The sequence below is a fragment of the Amphiprion ocellaris genome, chromosome 9, assembly GCF_022539595.1.
Source record: "Amphiprion ocellaris isolate individual 3 ecotype Okinawa chromosome 9, ASM2253959v1, whole genome shotgun sequence".
Classification (NCBI taxonomy): domain Eukaryota; kingdom Metazoa; phylum Chordata; class Actinopteri; family Pomacentridae; genus Amphiprion; species Amphiprion ocellaris.
The window spans coordinates 8074079-8098322 of NC_072774.1; the positions used below are offsets into that span (position 1 = coordinate 8074079).

General features: G+C 40.2%; 1 protein-coding gene across 2 annotated transcripts; it reads right to left on the minus strand.

Moving 5' to 3' along the window:
• Window positions 1–224: 224 nt before the first annotated feature.
• LOC111588874 (rap guanine nucleotide exchange factor 5-like) lies at window positions 225–24244 on the minus strand. Of its 2 annotated transcripts, XM_023299464.3 has the most exons (18): window positions 23773–24244; window positions 16371–16513; window positions 15623–15723; window positions 11864–11942; window positions 11438–11582; window positions 11253–11350; window positions 7968–7998; window positions 7695–7773; window positions 7213–7362; window positions 6756–6853; window positions 5597–5719; window positions 5279–5457; window positions 4989–5079; window positions 4839–4889; window positions 4460–4547; window positions 4264–4328; window positions 4093–4147; window positions 225–3144 (listed from the first exon to the last, which is right to left on the minus strand). In XM_023299464.3, exons 1-18 carry the CDS (start codon window positions 23950–23952, stop codon window positions 3026–3028), a joined length of 1875 nt encoding a protein of 624 aa, XP_023155232.1. In that variant the 5' UTR covers window positions 23953–24244; the 3' UTR covers window positions 225–3025. The 2 variants fall into 2 exon arrangements, with proteins under 2 accessions (XP_023155232.1, XP_054869561.1); XM_055013586.1 differs by lacking the exons at window positions 16371–16513; window positions 23773–24244 and having other exon boundaries at window positions 15623–16364.

Sequence of the window (24244 nt, forward strand, 5' to 3'; positions counted from 1 at the left end):
CTGATGTTCTTTGTAGATTCCTATATATACATTTTGGTATGATCTGACTATGAGTCATGTCTGTCTGATTCTTCGTCTATATTAAAAACAACAATTCATGAGAAGTTAATGACGATACATTAGAGAAACGTATGTCTGCATTTTGTGTTTATGTGGAATTCTAGCACCATTTGTCTTTTGAATAGCACCACCTCATACTTATATCTATTATAATAACCATCTCATGATGATGAAAAATGTTTTATTGCATGCACAGTTGACACTGGTGGTCAGTCCATGGTTCGACATATCATGCAGACCAGCCGAAATGGTGCGTACAAAAAAAACCAACATTGAACTGAAATAAGTATTTATAGAGCAAATAAATAATTCTGAAGGAAATAAATATCCATATCCTCAATTTCAACATATATACACAGTATAAATAGAATCAACTGTACATTGTTGATGATAAAAGTTCAAAGAAGATCATGACTGTGGGCTTTAAATTAAAAAATAGGCAAATAAAAGGTCAAAAATACAATGCAATTTTCCATCTACAACACTTCACAATGCCTTTTTAAGTTGGCCTAACTTAATCTGACAATAACTTAACAATAGTGTTACTACACACAGCACAGGAGCAAATGGCTTCTGTTTTTCTTCAGCTGTCTCTACTTGTTTTTGTCCAGAAGGTGCTGTAGTGTTTGATTTAGCTGTTGCTCTTAACTAACATGGACATTTAACCCCCCCCAAAAAACATAATAAAAGTTATATATTTATCAAGATAAAAGTGACCAGTTATGTTTTTAAATGCTAATTTCTCTGAGTACCACAAACCAAAATCATCTAAGCGGTTAATCAGACAAAATATGAGAAAAAAAAGTAGTTTTTTGTTTAAATATGAACTCTGAAGACCAAATACAGTGATGTAATAGTATAGGTGCTTCTTCATTAACTGATTGTCCACAGCTCAACTACATAGATGGAGATCCTTTGAAAAGGGGAGCAATTAGCATCAATTTGAATGGCTGTTTTTATGGGATTTGGCACTGACATACATAATTATAGCTCACACGCTTTTAAAATACAGTCAACCATATATTCACCTCTAGTTTCCTCACTAATACACTCTGTATGTCTCATCTAATACACTGCACTTTATGGTTACATAATAAAAATACTGTATGGTAAGAGAGTTCTGCAATGAAAAAATACACAAGGAAAATGAGTTGAATATTTAACAATCATTTTCACTATTTCTGTCATCTTGATTTCAGTAAGACATCAGCTTGTTGTGCATACGGTGTAGTGATTCACTTCAGGAGTCTGACATCTGGCAACGAGAACATGTGGATTTTGTGTCGAGAACACAGGAGTGTGTGTGTGAAGGATTTTCTTAGCCGGAGTTGTTCTTTGGTTAAATCTGATGAAGTAGCCAGATCTCTGATGAACACTGTCTGAAGAAGATGTGTCATAAGCCAATCTGTATTTTCTGATCTAATGGGACCTAATGAGTAGGAATTATTCACACATACTGTATTTGTTTTCTACAGCGTTTGATTAGATGGAAGCTTCTCCACAAAGGGGAGCTTTTTACTGTAGTGTCACGGTTAAATCAGCTCTGTATTTGCTGACATCTGCCATCTGTAGGATGAAAAAGGAACAACAGCAGAAGCAGTTTTGGACCCACAGATTTAGGCGTGTTGATAAACGTCTGCTGCTGTTGTAGCAGTTAAACTTGTGGCACTGTGGTTCGATTGTATTGGCTGGAACTGCCTTCAGGTGCATATTCATGGATCTATGCAAATATATATGCATTTTTCCTTTTGCTGTTTGTTCCTGTCCCTGCTGAAAGGAGTGTCTGCAGCAGAGGAGGCTACATTTCCATTATAACAGTTGAAGGACCACATTTCTAGGGCCCTTGTTTTTCATTTATATCTTTTTGGGCCAGAAAACATAGCAACTACTTATTTACTCTAAGGGAAGCTGACTTTTCTCGCACAAAGACATTAAAAACAAACTAACTAGAGAGATTGTGGGATGGAATAAACCTTTAAAACTATAAGTATTTGGACAGAAAGTTGTATTTTGAGTGTGATAACCATTTAAACTGTAACTTGTTCATTAGAAAGTACTATTTGGGAGAAACAAACCCATAAAACTATAAATACTTGCACAGAAAGTTGTATTTTGGATGAAATAAACCCTTTAAACCACAACTCTGTTAGAAAGTACTATTTTAGTTAACTAAAGCTTTAAATCTGTATATTTACGTAGTCAGAAAGTAGTATTTTGTGTGTAATAAGCCTTTCAAAGCATAACTTGTCTGTTAGAAAGTAATATTTGGGTTGAGTAAACCTTTAACACTATAATTACGGGGTCACAAAGTAGCATTTTTTGATGGAATAAACCTAGAAAACCATAACTCATAAGTTAGAAAGTACTATTTGAGTTGGTTAAACCTTTAAAACTGTAAATTCTTGGAGACAAAGTAGCGTTTTGGGTGTGGTAAACATCTAAAACTATCAGTTGCACACTGTAGCAATCATCCCCTTTAGTTGGTGGCGCTGTTGCAACAAACAAAGGTCCTAAAAATGCAGTTTTACAATTGTGGTCCTGAAGCTGTAACATCCTCTTGCTCCAGACACAAAACATTGGATTTGGATACTCAGACTAATGCATATTGATAAATGTCTGCCGCTCAAAACTGCTGCTGTTGCTGCACCATAAGGTGGAGTTAAACTTCCGGCACTGCAGTTGGGTGTTATTGGCTGCGACTGCTTTTAGGTGCTTTGGATGAGCGACACTGTTGTGGATCTCTGCAAACATTTATGCATTTAACCGAAGACGTGTCTTTTCCTGCTCGCCTCTGGTGAGCGTCTCCTGATTGCATGGCTCCCTCCTGTGGTCGGCCAAGATCATGCAGAGTTCCCGTGATTGCTGACCGAGTCCTGAGAGATAGAAAGATGAGACAGCGACAGGTTGTTCCTTGGCGATCCGACGTAGCGGCTGACACAGTGGGAAGAACAGTAGGAGCTGTTCTCTAAGCTCGAGGTTCCAGCCTGTGTGACAGTTCGAACAGAGTCTGCTGATTGTCGATTATGTGAAGGGAGTCGATGTAGGCTCGCACGTCTGAGCTGCTCTTCTGGGGGATTGCATTTCCTGGAGGGAGAATGAAAAAGTTTCAGCAGCCACAATATCTCCTATGCCCACAGAAGAAGGACGCAGTGAATATTAAGGATTGATTTAAGTGAGCCTTGGTGAAAAAGACTGTAATAGTTGCAGTATACATTTCTTTTACAGAACATTTTCTCTGTGGCAGATGCATTTTAATCACCCCATTCAACCGCATACAAGCAAGCAGATCCTCTGTAGAGACAGTTTTAAAAAATACACAATTTTATATGTAAATAAGAAATCTGTATGTTTTTATTAGTTTGCATTTGTATGATTTAGGTTTAGCTGTGGATTTAGTTGAAACTCATGCATAGGATCTTAAAAACTGTACAGATAAAACCTACTTTAAAGAGCACTAGAAAAACGACATACAAAATGCTGAACAATGCAAAACAGACTCAGAACCTGCAATTAAAAGAACAAAGCTAAAAGCTGGATAGATCACAGCGAGATCCCAGCAAATATACTTTTGCCATATATGTAATTTAAGTTGTAATTACCTTAGATTGTAATTAACAATTTAAAAGTCAGAACTTTAGCAACTGTGTCAGATATTTAATCAAATGAGGGTTACATACAGTCTTTATTATACTGTATATAAGTTGGCAGTCTTGTCTGCACAAGCAAATGATAAGAGTGAGTGACCAAAAAAATGACAGTTTGGCCTACATAAATTTGCTGAAACATGGTGCTAGTCCTATAAAAAATATCTGTTTCTGCCACTTGTACTAAGAAGGAACATTGTAAAAAGTAAAATAAAATCATGCATTCAATTGATTGTACTCACAGATTTGGTTAATTTTCTTGCAAAAGAGTCATACTGATGCTTGTTAAAGTGGCATAAAATCACTGATTGTAAGTAGACCAGAAGTCCAAAAATAACCCTGGTTATCTCACACCATGAAATGAGTGATGAGTGATCTAAATACAAACCCATGGGATCTTTCTGACACTGTCGGATGAGCCGCGCCATTTCTGCTATCATGTGCTGCGAAGAAAGACAGGCTTCATTAAACATAACGGTTCAAATTTGGCACTACTTTATGTTTTCTGTGCAGAAGATTACAACGCGTTAAAAAAAAAAAAAGAAATGCATGAACCTACCAGCTTTTCAAAATTGACCAGGTTGTCATGAAATGTCTTGTTGCCCTCGTGAATGAATGTAATATCTGCAAGAGAGAAACACTGTGTTCGCCAACAGGTATTTGAGGTACAATGTTGTTTCTACATGAGGAATCTGCCTGATAGAGATATCTTACAGTGCTCAGCTCAGAGAGTCATGACAGAATAACAAGCGCACCTTTTAGTAGCAGAGGAAGAAAGGGAATCTTTGGAGCCTTCATCTTCTTGAAGGAGTCCCTGTAGGCCTTGTGGTTCAGCGAGGGATCCTGTGAAGATGTTTTCAAAATGAATGAGTGTAATCCTCTGGGGGTGAGCGTGTGTGTCTGTGCATGCATGCCTTGTTGGAGCTGAATTATGGCAACATTAGAGACTAATCATCATCTAAAACCCCTGATGTTTCGCCTGATGTTGAGAAATTAAAAGCATCTGTCTGAGTTAGTCACACACATTCAGGCTATGGTTTGTATTTGCGGTTATATTGCTTTATGTTATATAGAGAGCACATGTGCAGTTTATTGTGTGTAGTTTACACAGTGTTTTTCATTAGGTGCACTTACTGTAACTGTCTCTAGCTCTGAAAACAGCTTTTTGAATTTCCCAGGTATTTTCTGCAGAGACAATAACAGGATATTTTTTTTCAGCTACAGATATTAAAGGTAGCAATGATGGAAAACATTTCCAGTAAGGCAATAAAAAGGACATCCTACCTCCCATGTCTGACTGAGGCGGCCAACAGCTGCAGCATTCAGGCCCATTATAATGGCAAAGAAGCAGTTGAGGTTCCTCTGAGCCTTACAGCTAGAAAAGATCAATGGAGCACACGATTCGGTTACTTCCTGGGGCACGGCTCAACAGCGCAGAAGGAGATGCAGTTTATTGATTTACCACTGGAGGGGGCAGCATTCCCATAGAAATCTAACCCCCTCAGAGTACAGCTGGCTGAGTGCAGCATGGACCAACAGTTTCGAGGAGCCAGTGTGTGGACGAAGCTACTCACTGTGCAGCGATCTTGATGAACTTCTTGATGAGTTGGACTCTTTTGCAGAGTGTTGAGCACAGCAGCACCTCAGTCACCACCCACAGCTGCACTTCATTGCAGCGTTGCAGCAGCAGCTCTAAAGCCATCGTGTGGTTACCGGTTACATGACGGTTGAAGATGAAGTAGACCAGTTCTTGCTGTATAAGAGCGACATACGTGCAGCAGTTCAGCAGAACAGGGAGTGTGATTGTAACAGCATCATGTTTGTTGTGTTTTAAAACCACTTAGGCCTTGAAAATATACAGAGCAAGACAGTATTTAAGCTGCGAGACAAACCTCGTGCATCGAGTCAAAAATTGTCCGGTCGAAGTCGGTGAGAGCGACAGCAACATCCCATGTGTTTAAACTCAGCATACGAGCTGTTCTCTGTTGCAGCTCTGAGTTATCTGTGAATGGGTTCTGTAAAGGGAAAACAAACCAAAAAACATAGTTAAACCATGACATGGGTGCGGTTCATATATTTACCTTTTCTGTTGACGTTATATCACACCAAAGATTTCAACTTTATTTTTTTATAGGATTTTATAGGATTTCTACCAAGAAACTGCTGTCTACTGATGACAGTTTCAAAAGCACAGATTTAGAGTTCTGGGGTTTCATACATCCAGATCTGCCGACTTGCACATGCAGCTTTTTGCGTTATTCATTTTCAAACTCAATGTCTGGTATGACTGACTTACTCTAATATTAAAAAAAACACTGAAAAATAATGGAAAATAACTATCTCAAAAACTACAGCAATTTTCCAGAATTTAAATACATTTCCTAGCTATCATTTTAAATGAGATGATGTGTATTTACATGTTAAAAACAAGGTCATTTCCTACAGTGTTAGACAGACAGACAATGCATAATGCAATATATGTATGGTGTTGAACTTCAATTTAATGGTTTCAACTGTTAAATGAAACTGAAATATTCACGAGATTACAATAAATGTCCAAAAAATCTTTAAAAAGTATAATTTTTTTCACTGTTGCAGGTTTTAATATCATTTTATATTGGACATGTAAATTCACAATCTATTTTTGTAATTGTATAGCACATTTGTCCATTTCCAAAATATGGGGGAAAAAAGTCTGCAGAATTGAAAGGAACATTGTAGTAAAATTACACATTGTTTTACAGTGTAGTGTAGTTTTACAGTGCTGGCTTCAAAGAATGACACATTCTCATGAATCGTGTAGAGTTATCTAAGACAGTTTAAGGCATTAGAGAATTATTTTCATGAAAAAACCCCACACTAAATATGTAACATAGATACACTGAGATGAGTTTAAAGAGGTGCAATTAATCAATAGAGCAAGACTTTAAAACTCATCTAGGCTGGATAAGCACGTCTGTATCTGAGATGATATACTGTATATTAGAAGACACTGTTTCTGCACAGGGTTGAAAGTGAAGTTTAAGTGGCACAGTCCAAATATACTCCTACCAGAACTTCACCGAGATCCTTCCTGCAGACATGCAGTCGCCCCACCGACCGTAAAGAACTGGAGAAAACTCTGTCCTGAGGCTGCAGCAGGAGTCTACCTGCAGGGAGGAAAACATATCACCAACAGCAGAATACCATTAAAAATCTGTCAGGCAGCATGTCAGCAGCTATCAGTGGTTAGAGATAAGGCTCTCTGTGCCAGGCTCCGCTCTGAGGTAGCCGGTCACTTCAGTCACTGATAACAGATACCGACTTCATATTACTGGAGTGTAAATGCTTTTTCCTTTTAACTGGGGAGACATCTAGACAGTGTTGTTCAGATTTTGCACGTTTCCTAGTCCATCACACAATAACCAGCAATACTGTTGTTTAACATCGTGAGAAGAGCAACAGCCTACAGTTTGGGGTGTTTGGTAGCAGCTATGTGCTCAAGGCGGTTAGTTAAAATGATATTTACCTCCAGGATAAGTGACGGCCACAAGCACCAGTTCCCCGTGGGGAACATCCATCTGTTCAGCCGCTGCCTGCACCAGCTCCTGGGCCACTACTCCAGCATGGACCCTCATGCTTAGGTATGAGTCCATGGTGATGTACACCTGGCACAGCACTGGCAAACGAAAAAAAAACAAAAAAACAAACTATTTCAGTCTGTAGGAATGATTACAGCTTATCAACCTTTAATCAAGAGTCGAGTTTATGACGGGTCAAATCATGTGTTGCCATTTTTTTCAATAAATTTGAGCAAATATGCCCTTAAAAGAAGCACAAGCTGATTCGAATGAGATCACACATCAGGAATTTGCATTTTCAAACATCTCATTCATTCCCTGGAAAGCCTCCCATTGTTCTCCAGTTCAGACTAAACGTCTCCCTTGGCTTTCTTTGGAAACGCCGTATGATGGGAGGAATGTGTGAAGAACGACACGTTTTACGACTTACCTTCCTTGGTCTCCCTCTGTGTGCTTCTGGACTGCAGCCCGTTCTCTTTCAGGCTCAATTGGTGGAAAAGCGCTTTGCTCTAAGAGAAGGGAAATGCATGGATTTTGACACAGTCATGAGAACAGTGAACGTTTCGGCTGAAATACAGAACAGGAAATGTGAGTACAATAGTCTCAAGACCCGAGAAGTCGTAAAGGACAGCAGGGTCTATTTGGAGGAATCCTTTATGTCTTACTGTTCTAAAGAAAGCAAACAAGATTTTTCCTTTCTTACCTTTCTTTGAGGGGAATATTCATCCACCGTACTGGAAGATACAAGAATAATATCAAATCAATGAAGTGCATGATTGGAGTAATTGCATTTTATCCCCCAAAAAAAACCAATCTGTTAGTTTTCCTGAGACTGCAGCTGCACTAAATCAACTTCCCCCTACTTTCAGTCTATAATCAAGTTTAAGTGATTGTTTATATATAGTATATACTCCTCTGCTGGGTTCAGACCATTATTTAAGCTCAGTGTCAAGGAGAGATTAGAGTGCTTTGTAGATTTTTAGACCCTCCAATGTGATCCCTTCATTTAATCACCCTATTCTCAACGGTTAGTCCTGGCTAGCATGATGGATAGCCCCGTGTCCATTATCATCCCTCAGCTTTTACTGGGCTCTGCATCACAATAGGCATGTTGGCACAAAGCCTGCCCTAAGGGATCTCCTCTCACAGGCCGGCAGCAATCCTCCTCTAATGAAAAACCTGATTCCCACTGTCATGTCAAAACACAGAGTGTGATCTAGCTCGCTCTTTTACGCCTAAAAAAACCCCACAATTATTCAGTTATTCAGCCACATGATGATGGAGTTTTATTCCTAAGCGTTCAGAATCATATGCCTTGAGCTTCTTGGGGCAGATGGAAGTGGACGGGAGGCTTCTTTCTATAAAAAATGACACCCTTTTTTACTCGGTAGCAGATTGCCACAAAGCAGTCAACCATGTCCTCCCCTGGGGTGGGACTGATTGTGGAAAGCTCATAAATAGAAGAGTATGTCAGCTAGTTCCACCCACACAAAGTTCACTGCTTTACGGGAGTGGATAGAAGCTGGATGGAAGCATGAATAAGGCAGAGGCAGGTTGAATTATCTGTACTGGTTTCTACTGGGCAGCAGGTTGGAGATTCCACCTGGGGAGAAGATCTGATTGGAGGATGAGGGAGGGGAAGAGGGGAACGTGGGTGTGGCAATATGTCTGGTGACTCAGGGTTGTTTACTCTGTAACGTCGAAAAGGAATGCGATGCTTATATCGTGTTATTTAACCAAAAATTGTAGCAAAAATTATTTATGGGACATAAGTGTGCAATTACAAAATACTTTAAAGGCTGATATACAGAACTAGATTACTACAAGAAATAGTCTGGACTCATATTACTAAAGTTAGTTTTGCTGCATTTAATAGTTAATTTAAATCTGGTATTCTGCATATATTATCAGTTTTTTTGCAAGAACATGTACATTAAAAATTAATTTCTTTGTTTGACTTAGTGTATATGGTGGTACAACAAAGTTTATGCAGCCTTGTGTGCAAGTGAGTATGTTGTTTGTGTACCATATGTGCTCATATGCATGCATGCCTGCATATTACCACACACATCTATATATACATATACATATAATTACATGTATACATATTTAATAATTATTATTTGTAGTATGTTGCTTCCAGAACATGCAGAGCAGTAGAAAGCCACATTATTTGACCCCAGGTGCCCATGCATTTAATATAAATAAACATAACGACACTGCACACTTTGGTCTCTTACTGCACATAAACATTTAGAGTGACAATAAAAAATGTCTTATTGAGGTTATAAACTTGGCACAACAGCTGAAAGATAATTGTTAGTAGTATCACATTATGTGATAGCTACATTTTGTAGTCATTTTTTACAGATACACATATGTGCATGTATGTGTGATGGCAAAACCTCAAGTCAGTTCAGTGTATCAATCTCGTACAAGTGGTTTATTTGTTTAAAACTGAAAATCTTTACATCTTACTATGAAAAGATTCTGCATAAAAATGCAGGCAGATTTCTACACCTTTATGCAGATGACACTGTGCTATACTGGCACACTGAATCAGGCTCTTTGTCAGTTACAGCTGGCAGGATTTAAAGCTTGTTTTTAGTATTGACTAAACAAAACTGATAGTGTTTAATGCACAATGTAATCCACTAAGTAATCCCTGCTACAACATTTTTGAAGGCTGTGCTATCAAGTGTGCATCCCAATATAAATATCTAGGATTTTTTTTCTTTTAGAATTAATTTTTACCTATTTTTTAAGGCCAAGAAGAAGCTTGTTGCTGCCACCTTTACGTCTGTTCTGGATTATTGCAACATCATGCACACCTTCTCCCAATGCTTGTGTGCCTTGGATACAGCCTACTACAGAGCACTGAGGATTATTATAAATCTTACATCTTCTACTCACCATTGAGTTCTATGTGCTTATGTTAGATGGTCTGGCTTGTATATACGTAGACTCAATCATATGTGTTCACATTTAGAAAGCTATTTTTAGTCTGCTTCCTTCATATACGGATCTATATTAGTCAAGAAAGTACAGGAAGCTGTTGTCTTCGCTGCCAGGATTTATTCCTGCTCTCTGTTCCCATATGCCGGGGAAAACTGTGTTTTATTATGCTGCTCCTGTTGGTTGGAATCAGTTGCGAAATTGCCTGAATCTTTAGGAGAAGATCTCTAAATGTAATCAAAGCCACTTCAGAGGACTTGGAAGCAGATGAATTATGATGTACATAGTATGAATGAATCCATTTGGCCCTGTTTGATCATTGTTTTTGACTTGTGACATGTATTTTTGCAATTTTATGAAACTGCAATGCATTCTTGATCTTTATGTGAAACAAATTTAAACCGTTTTATATTGGTGTGTCTTTAACTTGTTATTTATGCTGCTGCCTGTCTTGGCCAAGGCATTCTTGTAAAAGAGATTTTAAATCTAAATGAGACCTTTTTTTTCTTCATTTTCGATTCAGATTAGGAACAACATTGCATAATGACTTGATGACTGCACAAGTCTGAAGCCACACTGATCTGAATCACAGTGTTTTTATACACAGATGCACGATTATGCTCATGTGTTTGGTGCCATTCACAGTCAGCTGGCTTGAAATAGAGTCCAGTAAACAAGTGGTGGATCAGAAAGTACGCTATGCACGCTTTGTGTTGTTTATTCTTGGAATCCACACATGGCAAGTGACGTGCAACATCTCTGACAGCAGAATTTCCTCCGTTTTTTCATCTGATTAAAGATAAGGAACTCAGTGACCTTCATTCTGAGCACAACATCCCCAGGACACTGCAATTACTTGTCACTATCTGAATGGATTCATTGATGAGAATCTAAAGAAAGACACCAAGCAGAGAAGAAGCTCTGTCTTTGTATTCAGAGATCAGCGTGTCTCTGCTTCCTTTCAGACCTCCAACAGTCATACTGGATACTGCACACACCCAGACATGATCAGTTCTTGAAGTTGGTCACTTACTGTCTGCGGTGCAGCTGGTAGAGCTTCTGCAGCTCCCCCACATCCTTCTCCAGGGCTGGGTGTTCGTAGGAATCCTCCAACACGTAACGATACAAAGTCTGGAAGGAAATGTCAGTTTTCATTTCTCGAGTATTAACCTCACCCACCCAGTTTCCACCCCTTTCCGTGTTCCCAGCGTTTCCTACCTTCATGAAGAGTTTGACGTGCTCGTCTTCTCTCAGGAAGTCTTTGCAGAGAGACATCCACTGCGACACCAGGTGCAGGAGTTTTTGTTTCCTCTCCAGAGCCTCTTTCCGGTCCTCTTTGCCTCTGTGCCGCTTGGTGCAATAGGTGGGACTCGGTTAAGGCTTCAGCAACAGAAGGATGGGTGGGAAACTGTATATTTGTTGGCATGAAATGCAGCACGCAATCCAGCATGAACAGAGCGAGGATATGTGTTGATTTAGGGATAGGTGACAAGATGGATAAACACAGCTGAGTGAAGAGGAGCAGCTCTGAGTCAATAAAGCAGGCCCGCTTTTGTATAAAACATCTATTTCTGCTGCAGAATTCACAAGAATATGGTTATTATGCATAGTCATTTCTATAGATTCGCTTGTGTTGAAGGATATTGGCCCAGTAGAGCTTGACATAAATCACTGGTGGACATGAACACTGGGTAGGTTAGCAGAAAGTCATCCAGAAGTGTATCTGCAAAGAGAAATGCATTATTGATAATGGGCAAAAAATGGTGCATTTTCAAGTAATAAAACTTTAGAAGCAACACCCTGAGGAGGGGAAGCGATTGTAGACCGGGCCTCATTAGGTTCACTCTGTTCTACAGGATGCTGAAGGGCAGGTACACTTGTGACCTTCACAACTGTATGATTAATGTCCACTGAGCTGCTCATACAGTAGGGCTCCACTTCTAATTGAGATGGGTTCCATATTTCAGATTGCACCTTAATAACACAGGAAGGAGAGCTCATTCTTTACTGTCAAATATCAGTTAACAAGCACTAAGCCCACACATTTGGGAGGCCAACACAATGTGAGGCATATTGTTCAAGGAAGAGTCTCCAGTTCCATTTCGCTCCAAGAAGTTTCAAATGAGCCCTTACTGGCATTATACTGGCATTATCTTCACTTTCACACATTTGCCACCGCCGCCTGTATCAGCGGCGATAAGCCAGTAATGTTAATGTGTCAGGTGACTCTGTGACCTCTGATGAAGTCTGTGTTTTCATTCTTATTATCTCGCTCACAAAAAGCGATCTGATACTGCTTAGCCATCATCCTAATGTGCACTTTCTGCTACTGTATCCTTCCTTCTGCGATTCCTTCCCAAGGTTACGCATGAAAATTTGCTTCTGTGAATGGATCGAATCAACCTGGTCAAGCAGATCACCAATGACATCATCACTGTGCATTTAGCATTGAATTTTCAAGGTTTTTCATGATAAAAGAAAAAAGATTAAGGCTGACTCTTTCAAAAATCACACGCAAATCTCTTTCTCACAGGGATATTTGATTAAAATATGAGTAGTTATCCATCTGGCATTGCTTTCAAAGTGCAATTCAGAAAATGTCACTGTAGAAAAAAATTGGAAGGCGTAAAAAGAAAGAGAAGGACACTAACTCCCAGACATAATGCCCAGCCACAAGCAAAAAGCTTTACAAATCCTATTAGGGCCAACCTCTTCTCAACCCCTCTGTAAATGTGCCTCAGACCCAGAATTGTAAATTCTCCCCTTTAATTTCACACTGCCTTCCCCGGGCTTTTGTGTGCGTTCTGGTCCGCAGGACTCCCTGACATCATTATGTTAATCCGTGCAGCGCAGCTGTGGAAGCATCACTCACTGCTTATGAGAGGTTCCACACTCACGCAGCTTCCATAAAGAATACAGTAACACACCTCAACACCAAGCCGGTAAACAACACAGGAGGGACCACCAACCCGCCCACGTACTACACTCTACCTGCCTGCACACACATTCACTGTGCACCGCTACGTATTTACTCCAAGCTATCCTACTGAACCTCTTTCTCATGAGCTCACATTCTCCCCAGGCTTTACAGTTTCCAAGTTTTTTGAAGTTGGGAAAACAGAATAAATATTTAATTTTCTGACCTCAAGTCTAAAGTTTTTCTAGTAACTCTGCAAAAAAATAAGAAGGGGGCTGCCCTGCTGGATAAGGATTTAACACAAACAATTTTGCACTGAATGTGTTTTTTTCATAACCCGAAGACATTTATTCATGAACCGTGCTTCGTAAATAAAGTTTAACACTTTGTTGGACTGATTTATTAAGACTTTGAGTTGCCATCCATATAGTTGGATTAGAGAAGTGAATGTAGGATGTAGAAAAATCCAAAATACATCACACATACTTCTGCATTCATGCACACAAGCCAAAGCAAATTTCTTTTCGGAGGAATTACAGAATTGATTGGGTGACCTAACTTGCCACTGTTCACTGTGAAATCAATCAACTTGTCAATCAACCTGCCAATCCCTTTAGCATTTCAATAAGCACTTGTAAAACTGATCAATGCAGCCTTTGAAACAAGCATGTCAGTGTGTCGCTTACTTACTCACCAGAAGCCATCATCGAGCTTGAAATTTATGTTTCTTCCATTTAATGGGGTGTTTTTGTGACTGTAAATGAGCAGCAACATCTCTCCACATGGTGCGCTGCTAAAAGAGCTGGAACATCCTCTCATTAGGAACACAAATGTTCCATTACATGTTTTTCAGAGCTGGCAGTGTGCAGCGTACGAGCTGTGCAGAGCAGGAATCAATAGCTGCACTCAGAGATTGGGCACAGGAAAGAAAGGCAATGCTGAACACTTGTGAATGCAACCCACAATGCTAAGGAAAGGCTAACACATGCACACAGCACAGGCTGCTGCAGTGGTTCACATTTGCTTCTCCTCGAACGTGCCTGTGGCGATTTTTCAGAAAAGTGCCGTCTCTTGCAGGAAGACAGAAAGGCTCCTCTGCATTCTTAATGTTGAGCAAATATGGGAGCAAGTGCTGCCATAATGAGATAAAATTGGATTTTCTAATGTGCTGTGCTGTATGTAAGTCACAAACACATCAATAATGTGCTGCAAACATCAGTCATGTCGCTGCACAGTTTTTCTGAGCCGTCCCTGAGAGACGCACCGAGATGCTGGATGCTCAGATAAATCTCTTTTTGATGAAATCAAGGATCTCATGCTATCATGCTTCTGCTCGGCTGAACCTCCAAGGACAGCAGTGCTACAGTAAAAGCAACTTCACGCTGAGAGAGACCCAAGGCTGCCAGGAGTCAGACTGTTAAACATTACTGAGTGCAGATCAATTGCTGCTCAGGACTCATCGTCTTCAGGTCTCCGGCTCTTTGACCCTGGGACATCGCTCAGCATCAGCCTCTGGTCTACTGTTCCCTATGGAGGATTAACTTCAATACACTCATTTCAAGATGCACTAATGATGAGTGAGTTATCATCAATGCATTGCCCTTCTGAGCCCAGCAAAACTTCGCCAAGATGTGTTTTTTATGACAAATACACTTACTAAAAGTATAATTGGACTAATTAACTTCATGTTTTACTCTACAATGACATTATATCCTCAAATATTGCAGTTAAAATAGGTGATTCAACGTAAAATATCACTCTCCTGTGCATGTAAAATGCCCTGTCTTACACCTCTGAGAGCACATGTAGATCAATTTCATTCACTTCCACTTCAGAATGAGTAATGATGTCTGCTATGTGGTTTGCCTGCTTCCATCCTGATGAGAGATCATCTGTGACCACCTCCATCTCCCTGGAAAAAAAACAAAAAAATCTGCATCTCCTTTCTTTAACTGCTTGTTTCCACTTTCTTGTTCCTCCTTTTCTTTTTTTCCTCCCCTCTCCTGTGCTCCCAGTCATCATTTCTCATCGAGCTATCTTTCCAGCTCCAGCAACAGAGCGTCTCCTCTGCCTTGGCAACAGTGTCACATTATCTAGTACCTGCTGGGATGAGAGGAAATGTGTTGATTTGTTGTCGCTGTGAGGCTGGACTGCATGTCAGACGGCACGATACACCATCGCTCAAAGGATGGGAGCAGCGTTTATGACTGTCAAAGGCTTTTAAATGGACAGATTCAAACTTAATAGCTTTCATGGCACATGATTAGCTCTGTGTTATTGCCCAGAGGGGGCTTCTGTCCCAGCTCATCTGCTAGAGAGATGGATGGGGAGAGGATAAAGTTCTTTTCTCTTGCTATCTATCTTTCACAAGCAGAGAAAACATGAGTGGAGCTCCACCTTAAGATTGCTGCAGTCATGAAGTTAAATATTGTGTTATTTTAGGACAAGCAGGATGAGAATTCATGACATTTAAGTTGCATGCTGACCTGACTCTTTGCCCTGCGTCGTCCCTCGGTCCTCGTCCAGCGTCAGGTCACTCAGCAGATGCTCCAGGATCTTCTCAGGGGTCCCTGATACGACCACGTACCTATCAGACACGACAGAGTCAGTGGACGAGTCCTCCTCAATAGAGGACAGAGAGCGGCTGCTGCTCCACTCCTCCTCTCCCTCCGTCCCCTCGTCATCTATGTAGCGAAAGTAGGGGACGTCAAAGGTGGGCACCGTCACCGGTTCTGCCCGGCTGGTGCCGTCGCTGCTGCTCTCCTCGGAGCCCCCCTCATCCTCCTCGTCCTCCTCCTGCTCCACCAAGGCGGCGTGCAGCAGCCTGCCCTCCTCCTGCTGCAGGTTGGGGGGCTGCGGCCGAGATCCCATCCTTGCAGAGTCCCCGTGCCCTTACGCCGGCAACGTTGCCGTGGTTACTGCTGCATGACCCCTTTACCCATCCATCCATCCGTCCATCCACCTGCAGCTGCTTCAGTCCTGCTGCTGCTGTCTGTCCCTCCACTGAGGTCTCCCGGTCCGCTCGCTATCAGATGACTTGAATGGAAAAGCTGCCAGCAGAGCTGCTCCTCACAGTCCCATGCTGCTCACTTGTACGTATTCAATGTATGTGAGGGGAGTTGTGATGCAATCGTTGAGTGTGTGTGAGCCGCAGAGACAGGAGAAGGAGAATGATGAGAGAGAGGGAGAGTGCTGAGGGAGACGGTGAGAGAGAGAGAGAGTGGAGAGGCTTACCTCCTGCTCCTCGCCTCCTCTCTCCCCCCTCCTCCCCTGGCCGATGCAGAGAGGGCTGGCTGCTGTGACGACACTCTCTGGAGGACCAGCACATCGTGGCCCCTCTCCCTCAGACACAAGCGGACTGCCTCGTCACTCTGGGGCTGGAGAGAGAATCACACCGGGGGGGAGGAGAGACAGTGTTATCACCAAGGAGATTCCCCCCTGTACTTTCTCCCACTCACACAAATCACCGCTGATTTCCATCATAATGCTCTGTCAACGCCACAGCACTGTAAATGAAAGAGAATTTCCATACATCATTATTCAGTCCTTATCTTCGGAGCCCATTCATGGGATTAACATAAAAGTCTCACATATTTTAATTACTGATTTATGTGCAGAGCCTATTAAATTACGGCTGGTGTCTAGGGGCGGTCTGTTTTCAAGCTGTGCTACGGTTAAACCGAGCACAATAACAATGAATTTAGGAGTTCAGAGTTCAGCTGGCTTCAGTGCACATTGAATTTCCTCATCGAATGACCACCACAAGGTGCTATGAGGGAGAAATTCATGACTGCTAACTTTCGGTTTCGCTTCATCTCTCATTTTTTTGCTTTGTCACACAGTAACAGCATCACCCAATCACCACATTACAAATTAAAACATCACTGAAAAAGTATTATTTCACGTATTAATAAATGCTCACATCAGAAAAGTGTATACTAATATTTTTTTTCTTTTACATGTGACTGTCAAATCACACAATTTATCTGTATTTAAGTCAGGTAGAAATAAAATTCATTTACAGATATTTCCCATTATATTTACCATTTTTACAGGTTTTGAATGTTACAGTATTCCACTTTTGTTTGTTTGTTTGTTTTTGTTTTTTACCTTCGGTGTCAGATTGCCTACTATTTTTCAGTTTTGTTTATCTCTTATTGTCACACAGTAACAATGTCACCCAATCACCACAATACAAATCAAAACCTCAGTGAAAGACAGTAAACATGCTCCACAAGGATTTTCTTTTTTCACATTATACATTTTTTAAAAAACAGTATATTTTTTAAAAAAAATTACTGTTATTTTGCAGATTTTTTTCTGTTTTGTTAAATGACCGATAATATGCAGTGAAATCACAGAAAAAAGTACTTTTTTACACATTAATTGCAAAAAATAGACCAAAACCATGTCTACATTAAAAAAATCAGTATTTGTACTAATATTTGTAACTCTACAATGTGAGACTGTAAAATCACATAGTTTTACTGTATTTAAATCAGCTACAAACATTGTTAATTTGCAGATATTAGCCATTATTTCCAGTTTTTACATTTTTTGAATGTTGCAGCATTTTACCACTTATAATTTTTAAAAAATAAATTCTTGCCTACTGTCTTTCAGTTTTGCTTCATCTTTTCCCTTTTTACTTAATCAAATTAAAACCTTAGTAAAAGACAGTAAAAAGTGCTGCACAAGGATTTTCTTAGTTTCACACTGTAAAACAAAAGAATGTTTCCAACTGTATATTTTAAGAAACTGACTGTTATTTCACAGAGTTTTCCTTTTTGTTAAATTACGGATAATATCTCATCAAATTACTAGAAAAAAATTGATTTATATATTGACTGCAACAAAGTAGGCCAAAACTGTGACATCCACATCAAAAAAATCAATAGTTTCACAAATATTTGTTCTTTTACAACATGACACTGTTTTGATGTATTTAAATCAGCTAAAAGCATCATTTATTTACAGATATTTGCCATTTTTTTTGCAACATTTTTTGCAATTTTTGAATGTTGCATAATTCCATAATTTTTTTCCAACCCTTGCTGGCAGATTTTCACCATTATTATTTTTTTTTTTTTAGATTTTTTTAACTCTTTACTTTTAATGTAAGTGTGCAGAATTTCAGTGTTTAACAAATAGAAGAGTGCCTGATTTTTGTTTTCTAGTTTAATGCATATTGTAATAAGTGTGCATACAGTAACTGGACAAGCTAGACATTCAAATATTTTTAAGCATCTAAAATGGACCTTTTTTAAGCCTACATGCTAAACAGATGTAGATTGCTGCATTGTCTATGAAGCATAATAATATCTGGTGGCAGTTTGACAACGGAGGGTCTGGATCAGTGATATTGGTCTTAATGAGGAGTTGACTGTATGCTGCACGCATCCTGCATCAGTAACCCCCTTCCCTTCACCCCTCCTCCCACCTCTCCTCACCCATCAGTCAATGCAACACAAGCCTCTGTTCATGCAATTAGCCGGGCAGACAGGCTGGAAGTGGTTGCAGTTTGCTGCCCTAATTGCCTTTTGCAGAGAGGCATCCTGGGTCGTCCAGTTAAGCATGACTTCCTGGCACATTACCGCTCACCAGTGGTCTGTATATGGACAAACAGGCATGCTATGGATACACAAATTAATGTATTTACATGGCATACATGCGTTATTTAGTATAACAAGGATGCACAACTGCGTCCATCCAAAGCTGGGCAACATTTGCAGCTTTTATCTTGCACAGTTAAGCAGGAAAGATGTTTTTCCACCCCTCAGAAACCTATTAACTGCAATGTTTGCTCCCGGTTCCTTTAGTGCTGTGATTCATGCCTCCAAGCAACATTTAGATGTCTGCTGAAATCCAGTGACGTCTTATTAATTCATTCCTTCCATATCCTCACAGTCACATGAATATACACAGAAAAAAGAAAAGGCTGTGTTATCCAACCACAGAACTTAGAGTATGACGTTAATGTAGCAGCATGACGAAAAGAAAACGGCTAGAAAATTCCCAAAAAGATAAAGCTGCTCTGATTCGTGCCGGTGTTTCTGCTTTACATGCAGTGCTTGTCTGCTCTGAGCGTCATCAAAGTCATGAATAGAGCTGCAATGATCAATCAGTTACTTAACTATTAACTGAATCATCAGCTATTAGGTAGGTTGGGGATTTTTAAAGAAAAACATTTTAAATTGATCTGATTCCAGCTCACAAAATTAAATATTTATTGGTTTTTTTCCTCCTCTATAACAGAAAACTGAAAGTCTCTGGATAAAACAGGAAATTTGAGGGCACCTTCTTGTACATTGTTGACTATTTTCTTACATTTTATAGACAATGAATAGAATTCCCCCAAACGTAAGCACAAGTGTTTCTATCGTTATCAACACATGATGAATGCTTTGTGTTTTGAATATCAAAGTTATAAATAGAGCTGCAACAATAAATCGATTAATTGTTTACTTGTCAACTATTAAATTAATCATCAACTCTTTAGATAGCTGAGTATTTTTTAAAGAAAAACAAGTCCAAATTCTCTGATTCCAGCTTCTTAAAGCTGAATATTTACTGGTTTTATTCCTCCTCTATGGCAGAAAACTGAACATCTTAGGGTTCAAGACAAACCAGAACATTTGAGGGCATCATCTTGGACATTTTTCATCATTTTTTGACATTTTAGAGACCAAACAGTTAATAGATTAGTCAGGAAAATAATCGTTAGTTGGAGCTCTAGTCATACCAGAACACCATTTTTGTCTCAGTAAGTGTGACAGTAAAGTGACTTCCTGAATATACTTAACCAAACGTCTCAGTGTATCACTAATGGGTCAAACGGCAAACAAACCTTTCCTCACAATGAATTATTGATCCTGCTTCAGCTGCTGCAGGCTGCTGCTCAGCGTGCTCTGGGCCTGGTGGTAACCAGTGTCCCAACACAGCAAACAGTCACACCACTAGCGTGGATGACCTTCATGAGACAGAGCCGCACAGTTCAGACTTTAGCCTCCAGCTGACCTCGACTCAGAGTTACTTAAATCCTCCTCAACATCTACACCGTCAGCATAAGAGCAACTTATCGGGTCCGTGCACAAAGTCACGTCCCACCAACAGCTTCAGGGTTTCTTTTAGGGGATGCATTCTGCTGTCTGGAGGGACATTTTCTGTCTGCATGTTTTTATGCTGCTGCAGCAGGTCCGGCACGCATGGTATGAAACACTTAAAGAGACCTGGAAGGTGTCAGACCTGACAGGGTGCAGGATTGTCTTAATTCCTCACAAGCAGGAGACGAATAATTCACACATCAGTGCTGTTTTCAACGAAGCCTTTGATGCACTTCATCTTCTCCAACAGTGAAATTCTTATTCACTGTGTGAGCTCTGATTATATACAGTACACGAGAGTGCATGCGTGTTACATAAAATATTTGCATATAGGCTTTCTTGTGCTTCCTGTGATGTTTAATATTGTAGCAGGGGACAGTAGCCGTGTACTGTAAATAGATACACTGAGCAAATGAATATAAAGCCGTTTAAATAATGTTGTGTAAGAATACAACAGATGTGCAGCTACCTCTAAAGAATTGAAAGCAACTGTGGAGTAAGCCAAACTATTATATTTATAGCTTAATTTAGAGTAAAATTAGATATGAATAGCCTCTGAACTATGAAGCAAGATTAAAAGAAACTGCATAACATTTATGATTTGCCCACACAACAGGCTCTCACACACTTCAACAGACATACTGTATATTAAGCACCCGTGTTTCCAGCAGCTGGGATTTAACTGATTTCTAAACTCTTTGATGTCTGAGCTTAGATATCCCATATAAGTTATATGTAATGAAGCGTGTGCATTGTAGCATCCCTGGATTACTTTAAAGCATCCTATAATCAGGAAATACTCCCTAGATAATCTCACGTAATATTCATGTGTCTGAATAATGTCGAGTATTAACTATGGAAGGTCACCATTTGTGGCCATCATCGCTGGGATTATAAATGATACACACATGTGCTATTGTGTACTCATGTTTTTTAACATTCAGAACATGAGAAGCTCGACATACATATGGGTACGTCACCAAAACAACACAATGAAAATAGAGCATTGTGTTGTGTAGCTCTAACATTTAGACACACAGGCAGTGGCTCAATGTAGGTGACAGGTTGTTTCTGAATACCAACACAGATAAGGAGCCTTGTGATGGAGAAAAGGTCAAAGAAGTGACGTTCGGGAATCCACCCAGAAGCCATACAATGTCTTGGCATGGTGGTCTGGCCAGCTTACGTCAACTTTTCCTGCGATTGTTTCACAGTTCAGCGCACAGACACAGCTGGCAGGAAGGGAGAAGCAGAGCCCACCAAAGGGTTGGCCAATCAGGCGGCTCCTACGCAGCTTATTTGCAGGAGATGTAATGTTTTTAAAAAAGTGGAGGTTCAAGTGAACGTGAGGTTCCTGTAGCTGTGTTTTCAGTAATGACAGATGAAGGTGGGACTGCTTGAGTGAGTGCAAAATCGCTTAATAACAAATTAGCACAAATTGTATGTCCTTACGGTGATTGCATGATTTCTAGGCTGAACAGTAGGGCAACTGCTTTGATATGAAATTAAAAACTAACAATTTAGTTTTACTATGTTAATAATACAGGCCCCACAGTAGGAGCTTAATGCAACAGAAACCTGTACACCTCTCATTACTGATATCCATATCTTTCTATCTTTCCCCCTCCAATACTTTGTATGCCCACTTTGACTTTTGATGACAGACTTAATTCTCCTCTGCATGGAAGATACCAGTGTAGCACAAAGTAATCAAGAGATATACAGTTTTTCAGACTGTTATTGTCAGTGGCTTTTTTCAGCTGAGGAATTGTGTCACTCTACGTTTCTTCTTCATTATATTGCATTCAAGTCAGGCCAGGTCAGAGTTTTCGCATTTTCCTCTTTTTTGAAACTCTTGTGTGATTTTGGCAGTTTGTTTTGGATCAGTATTGTGCTATAATGTTCCCCTTCTGCCAAACTTCTGCGGACTGGAAGTCATCCTGTCAGCCAGTATTTTGAGTTATCCACAGATATTCATGGTTCATCTCTAAATGTCATCTCCCCAACACTTTTTGCACACAAGCAGCCCCGTATCATCAAACTCCCACCTCTGTGCTTCACTGTCAGGACTATGCATTCACTGTGGCAGTCCTGGCAGGTTCACACCAAACATGCTGAAACCCCTCTGAGCGCAACAAATTTATTTTCATGTGACCAAAGAATGCTCTCCCAGTAATCACCAGGCTTCTTTTTATGTACTTTAGCAACGTGTCATATTGTAGTTCTGAAGCTGACACCAAGCAAAGGGTGTTGTTCTTGGATGCCATCCATAGACATTCACATTATGAACTGTCCTTCACACTGTCTGAGCTGTCACAGCAACTCTGATTTCCTCTGCTAACTACTGTGCCAAATCTGAAGCACCTGCCCGTCTGTTTTTTAGAGCTACATTACAAAAATAGCGCACTGTTCATGGCGTCATTTTAGCAGGATGACCACTGCAGTTCTGATTAGTGGCACTATGACTCATTCTATGCCACTTAATTACTGCTGCAACTGTGCTTCCACTGAGTTTTACTTGGTTACTGATGTGCCTGTATCCTGTTACATCCTCATGAAGACTCACAATCATATGTTTTAATTCCATGATGCAGACCTGCAGATATGTGCCTATGAACTGGTATTCTCAAGTCATTTCTAACCATGTTCATGCAGTTAGGCTGCTTAGAAATCACAGGTGTGCTCTGTTTGGTTTCAGTGATCACAGGTTGTCTAAATTGCGTGTCAGTGACAGGTGTGTTTACTTTTGTTGGCTTAAGTTTCTACTTTGGGCCTGTATTTTTAATATAGTGTTTGCTTTAAATTGTTCATGAGAGAGCTGATTCAGTTTTGAATCATTTGACTTTGAAGCAGTATTGCACAGGTGTGTACTCATTTCTGTTGGATATTGTAAAGATGATCCCATACTGATTTAACATCAGTATATAGTAAAAATATGCTAAATTTCTGCAATGTAGGTAGCTGCACCTGTAAATATGCCTAGATGCTGCTGAATTCAACAAATACCGTGCCTTTGTAATAGTAATTTATGATGAATATTACACTTAGATCTCTTTTGCAGTAGTCTAGACACTATTTAGTTGCATATAATGAAGAAACATTCTCTAATCTGCACATAATCTAACTGATAACACTAATCTCCACTGAGAGCAGAGACATAATGGAATGTACGGAGGCCAATAAAAACAGACGGCTAATTAACATCAGTTTGATTAATGGAACACTGCAGGGAGTGTGAGAAAGGATGGTTAGGCAATGCTTGCAAAACAAAACAAAAAGAGAGTACAGCCGTGAGGGACTGTAACTGAATATTCAAGGAGAAGCATGAATAGGGTTCATAACTACAAAAAGATGATATCTGATAAGCACTTTGTCTGATATTTCCACTATAACAAAGCCAAAGATAACTATTCTGTGAAGTGTATCAAAGAGTGCAGCATTTCACACTATAGCTGCATTTCTATGTAAGTGCATTTGCATGTTTAAGTTGTGAGAAAAGTTCAGTTGGCGGCAGCGTGCATTGTGTATCTCACCTCACTCGTCTTCTCTGGACCTTTGTTGTGGTTTTGCAGGAAGCGGCATCCATCCTTGGCCAGTCTCTGGACCATCTCCAGCCTGGACAAGTCCTCCTTGTCGTGCAGGATGCACTTGCTGCCCGGCTGCAGCGCAGGGGACACTGAGAACATGTACCTGAGACCACAGTCCCACGACATTGCCAGCTGACAAACAACTGGCTTTCAACCAGGTAAAATAGCAAGTCACACAACTCTAAAAAAAAACAGTAAAAAGTGGTGAGCAGCTTGAAAATGAGTGAGTATACAGTGTGTGATTCTATATATGCTGTCCAGGTGAGTTAGTGAGTTTTCTGTCAGTGCAGCCAAAGTCAGAATCCCAGTTGCTGTATGCCTTGGTCAGCTTTGTAGCGGACGAGCACGCACAGAAAAGATTTCATCAGTCGTTGGACTCCAGGTGTCTCTGTGTGAGAGTTGGCTGCACTGAGCGTGA

Coding starts and splice junctions, on each gene's coding strand:
- LOC111588874 (XM_023299464.3), bottom strand. CDS start 23,952: ATGTCGTGGGACTGTGGTCTCAGGTACATGTTCTCAGTGTCCCCTGCG. Junction 7,999..11,252: donor TACCAGCTGCACCGCAGACA/GTAAGTGACCAA, acceptor TGTATCTTCCAG/TACGGTGGATGAATATTCCC. Junction 7,363..7,694: donor ACAGAGGGAGACCAAGGAAG/GTAAGTCGTAAA, acceptor TTCGTTTGCCAG/TGCTGTGCCAGGTGTACATC.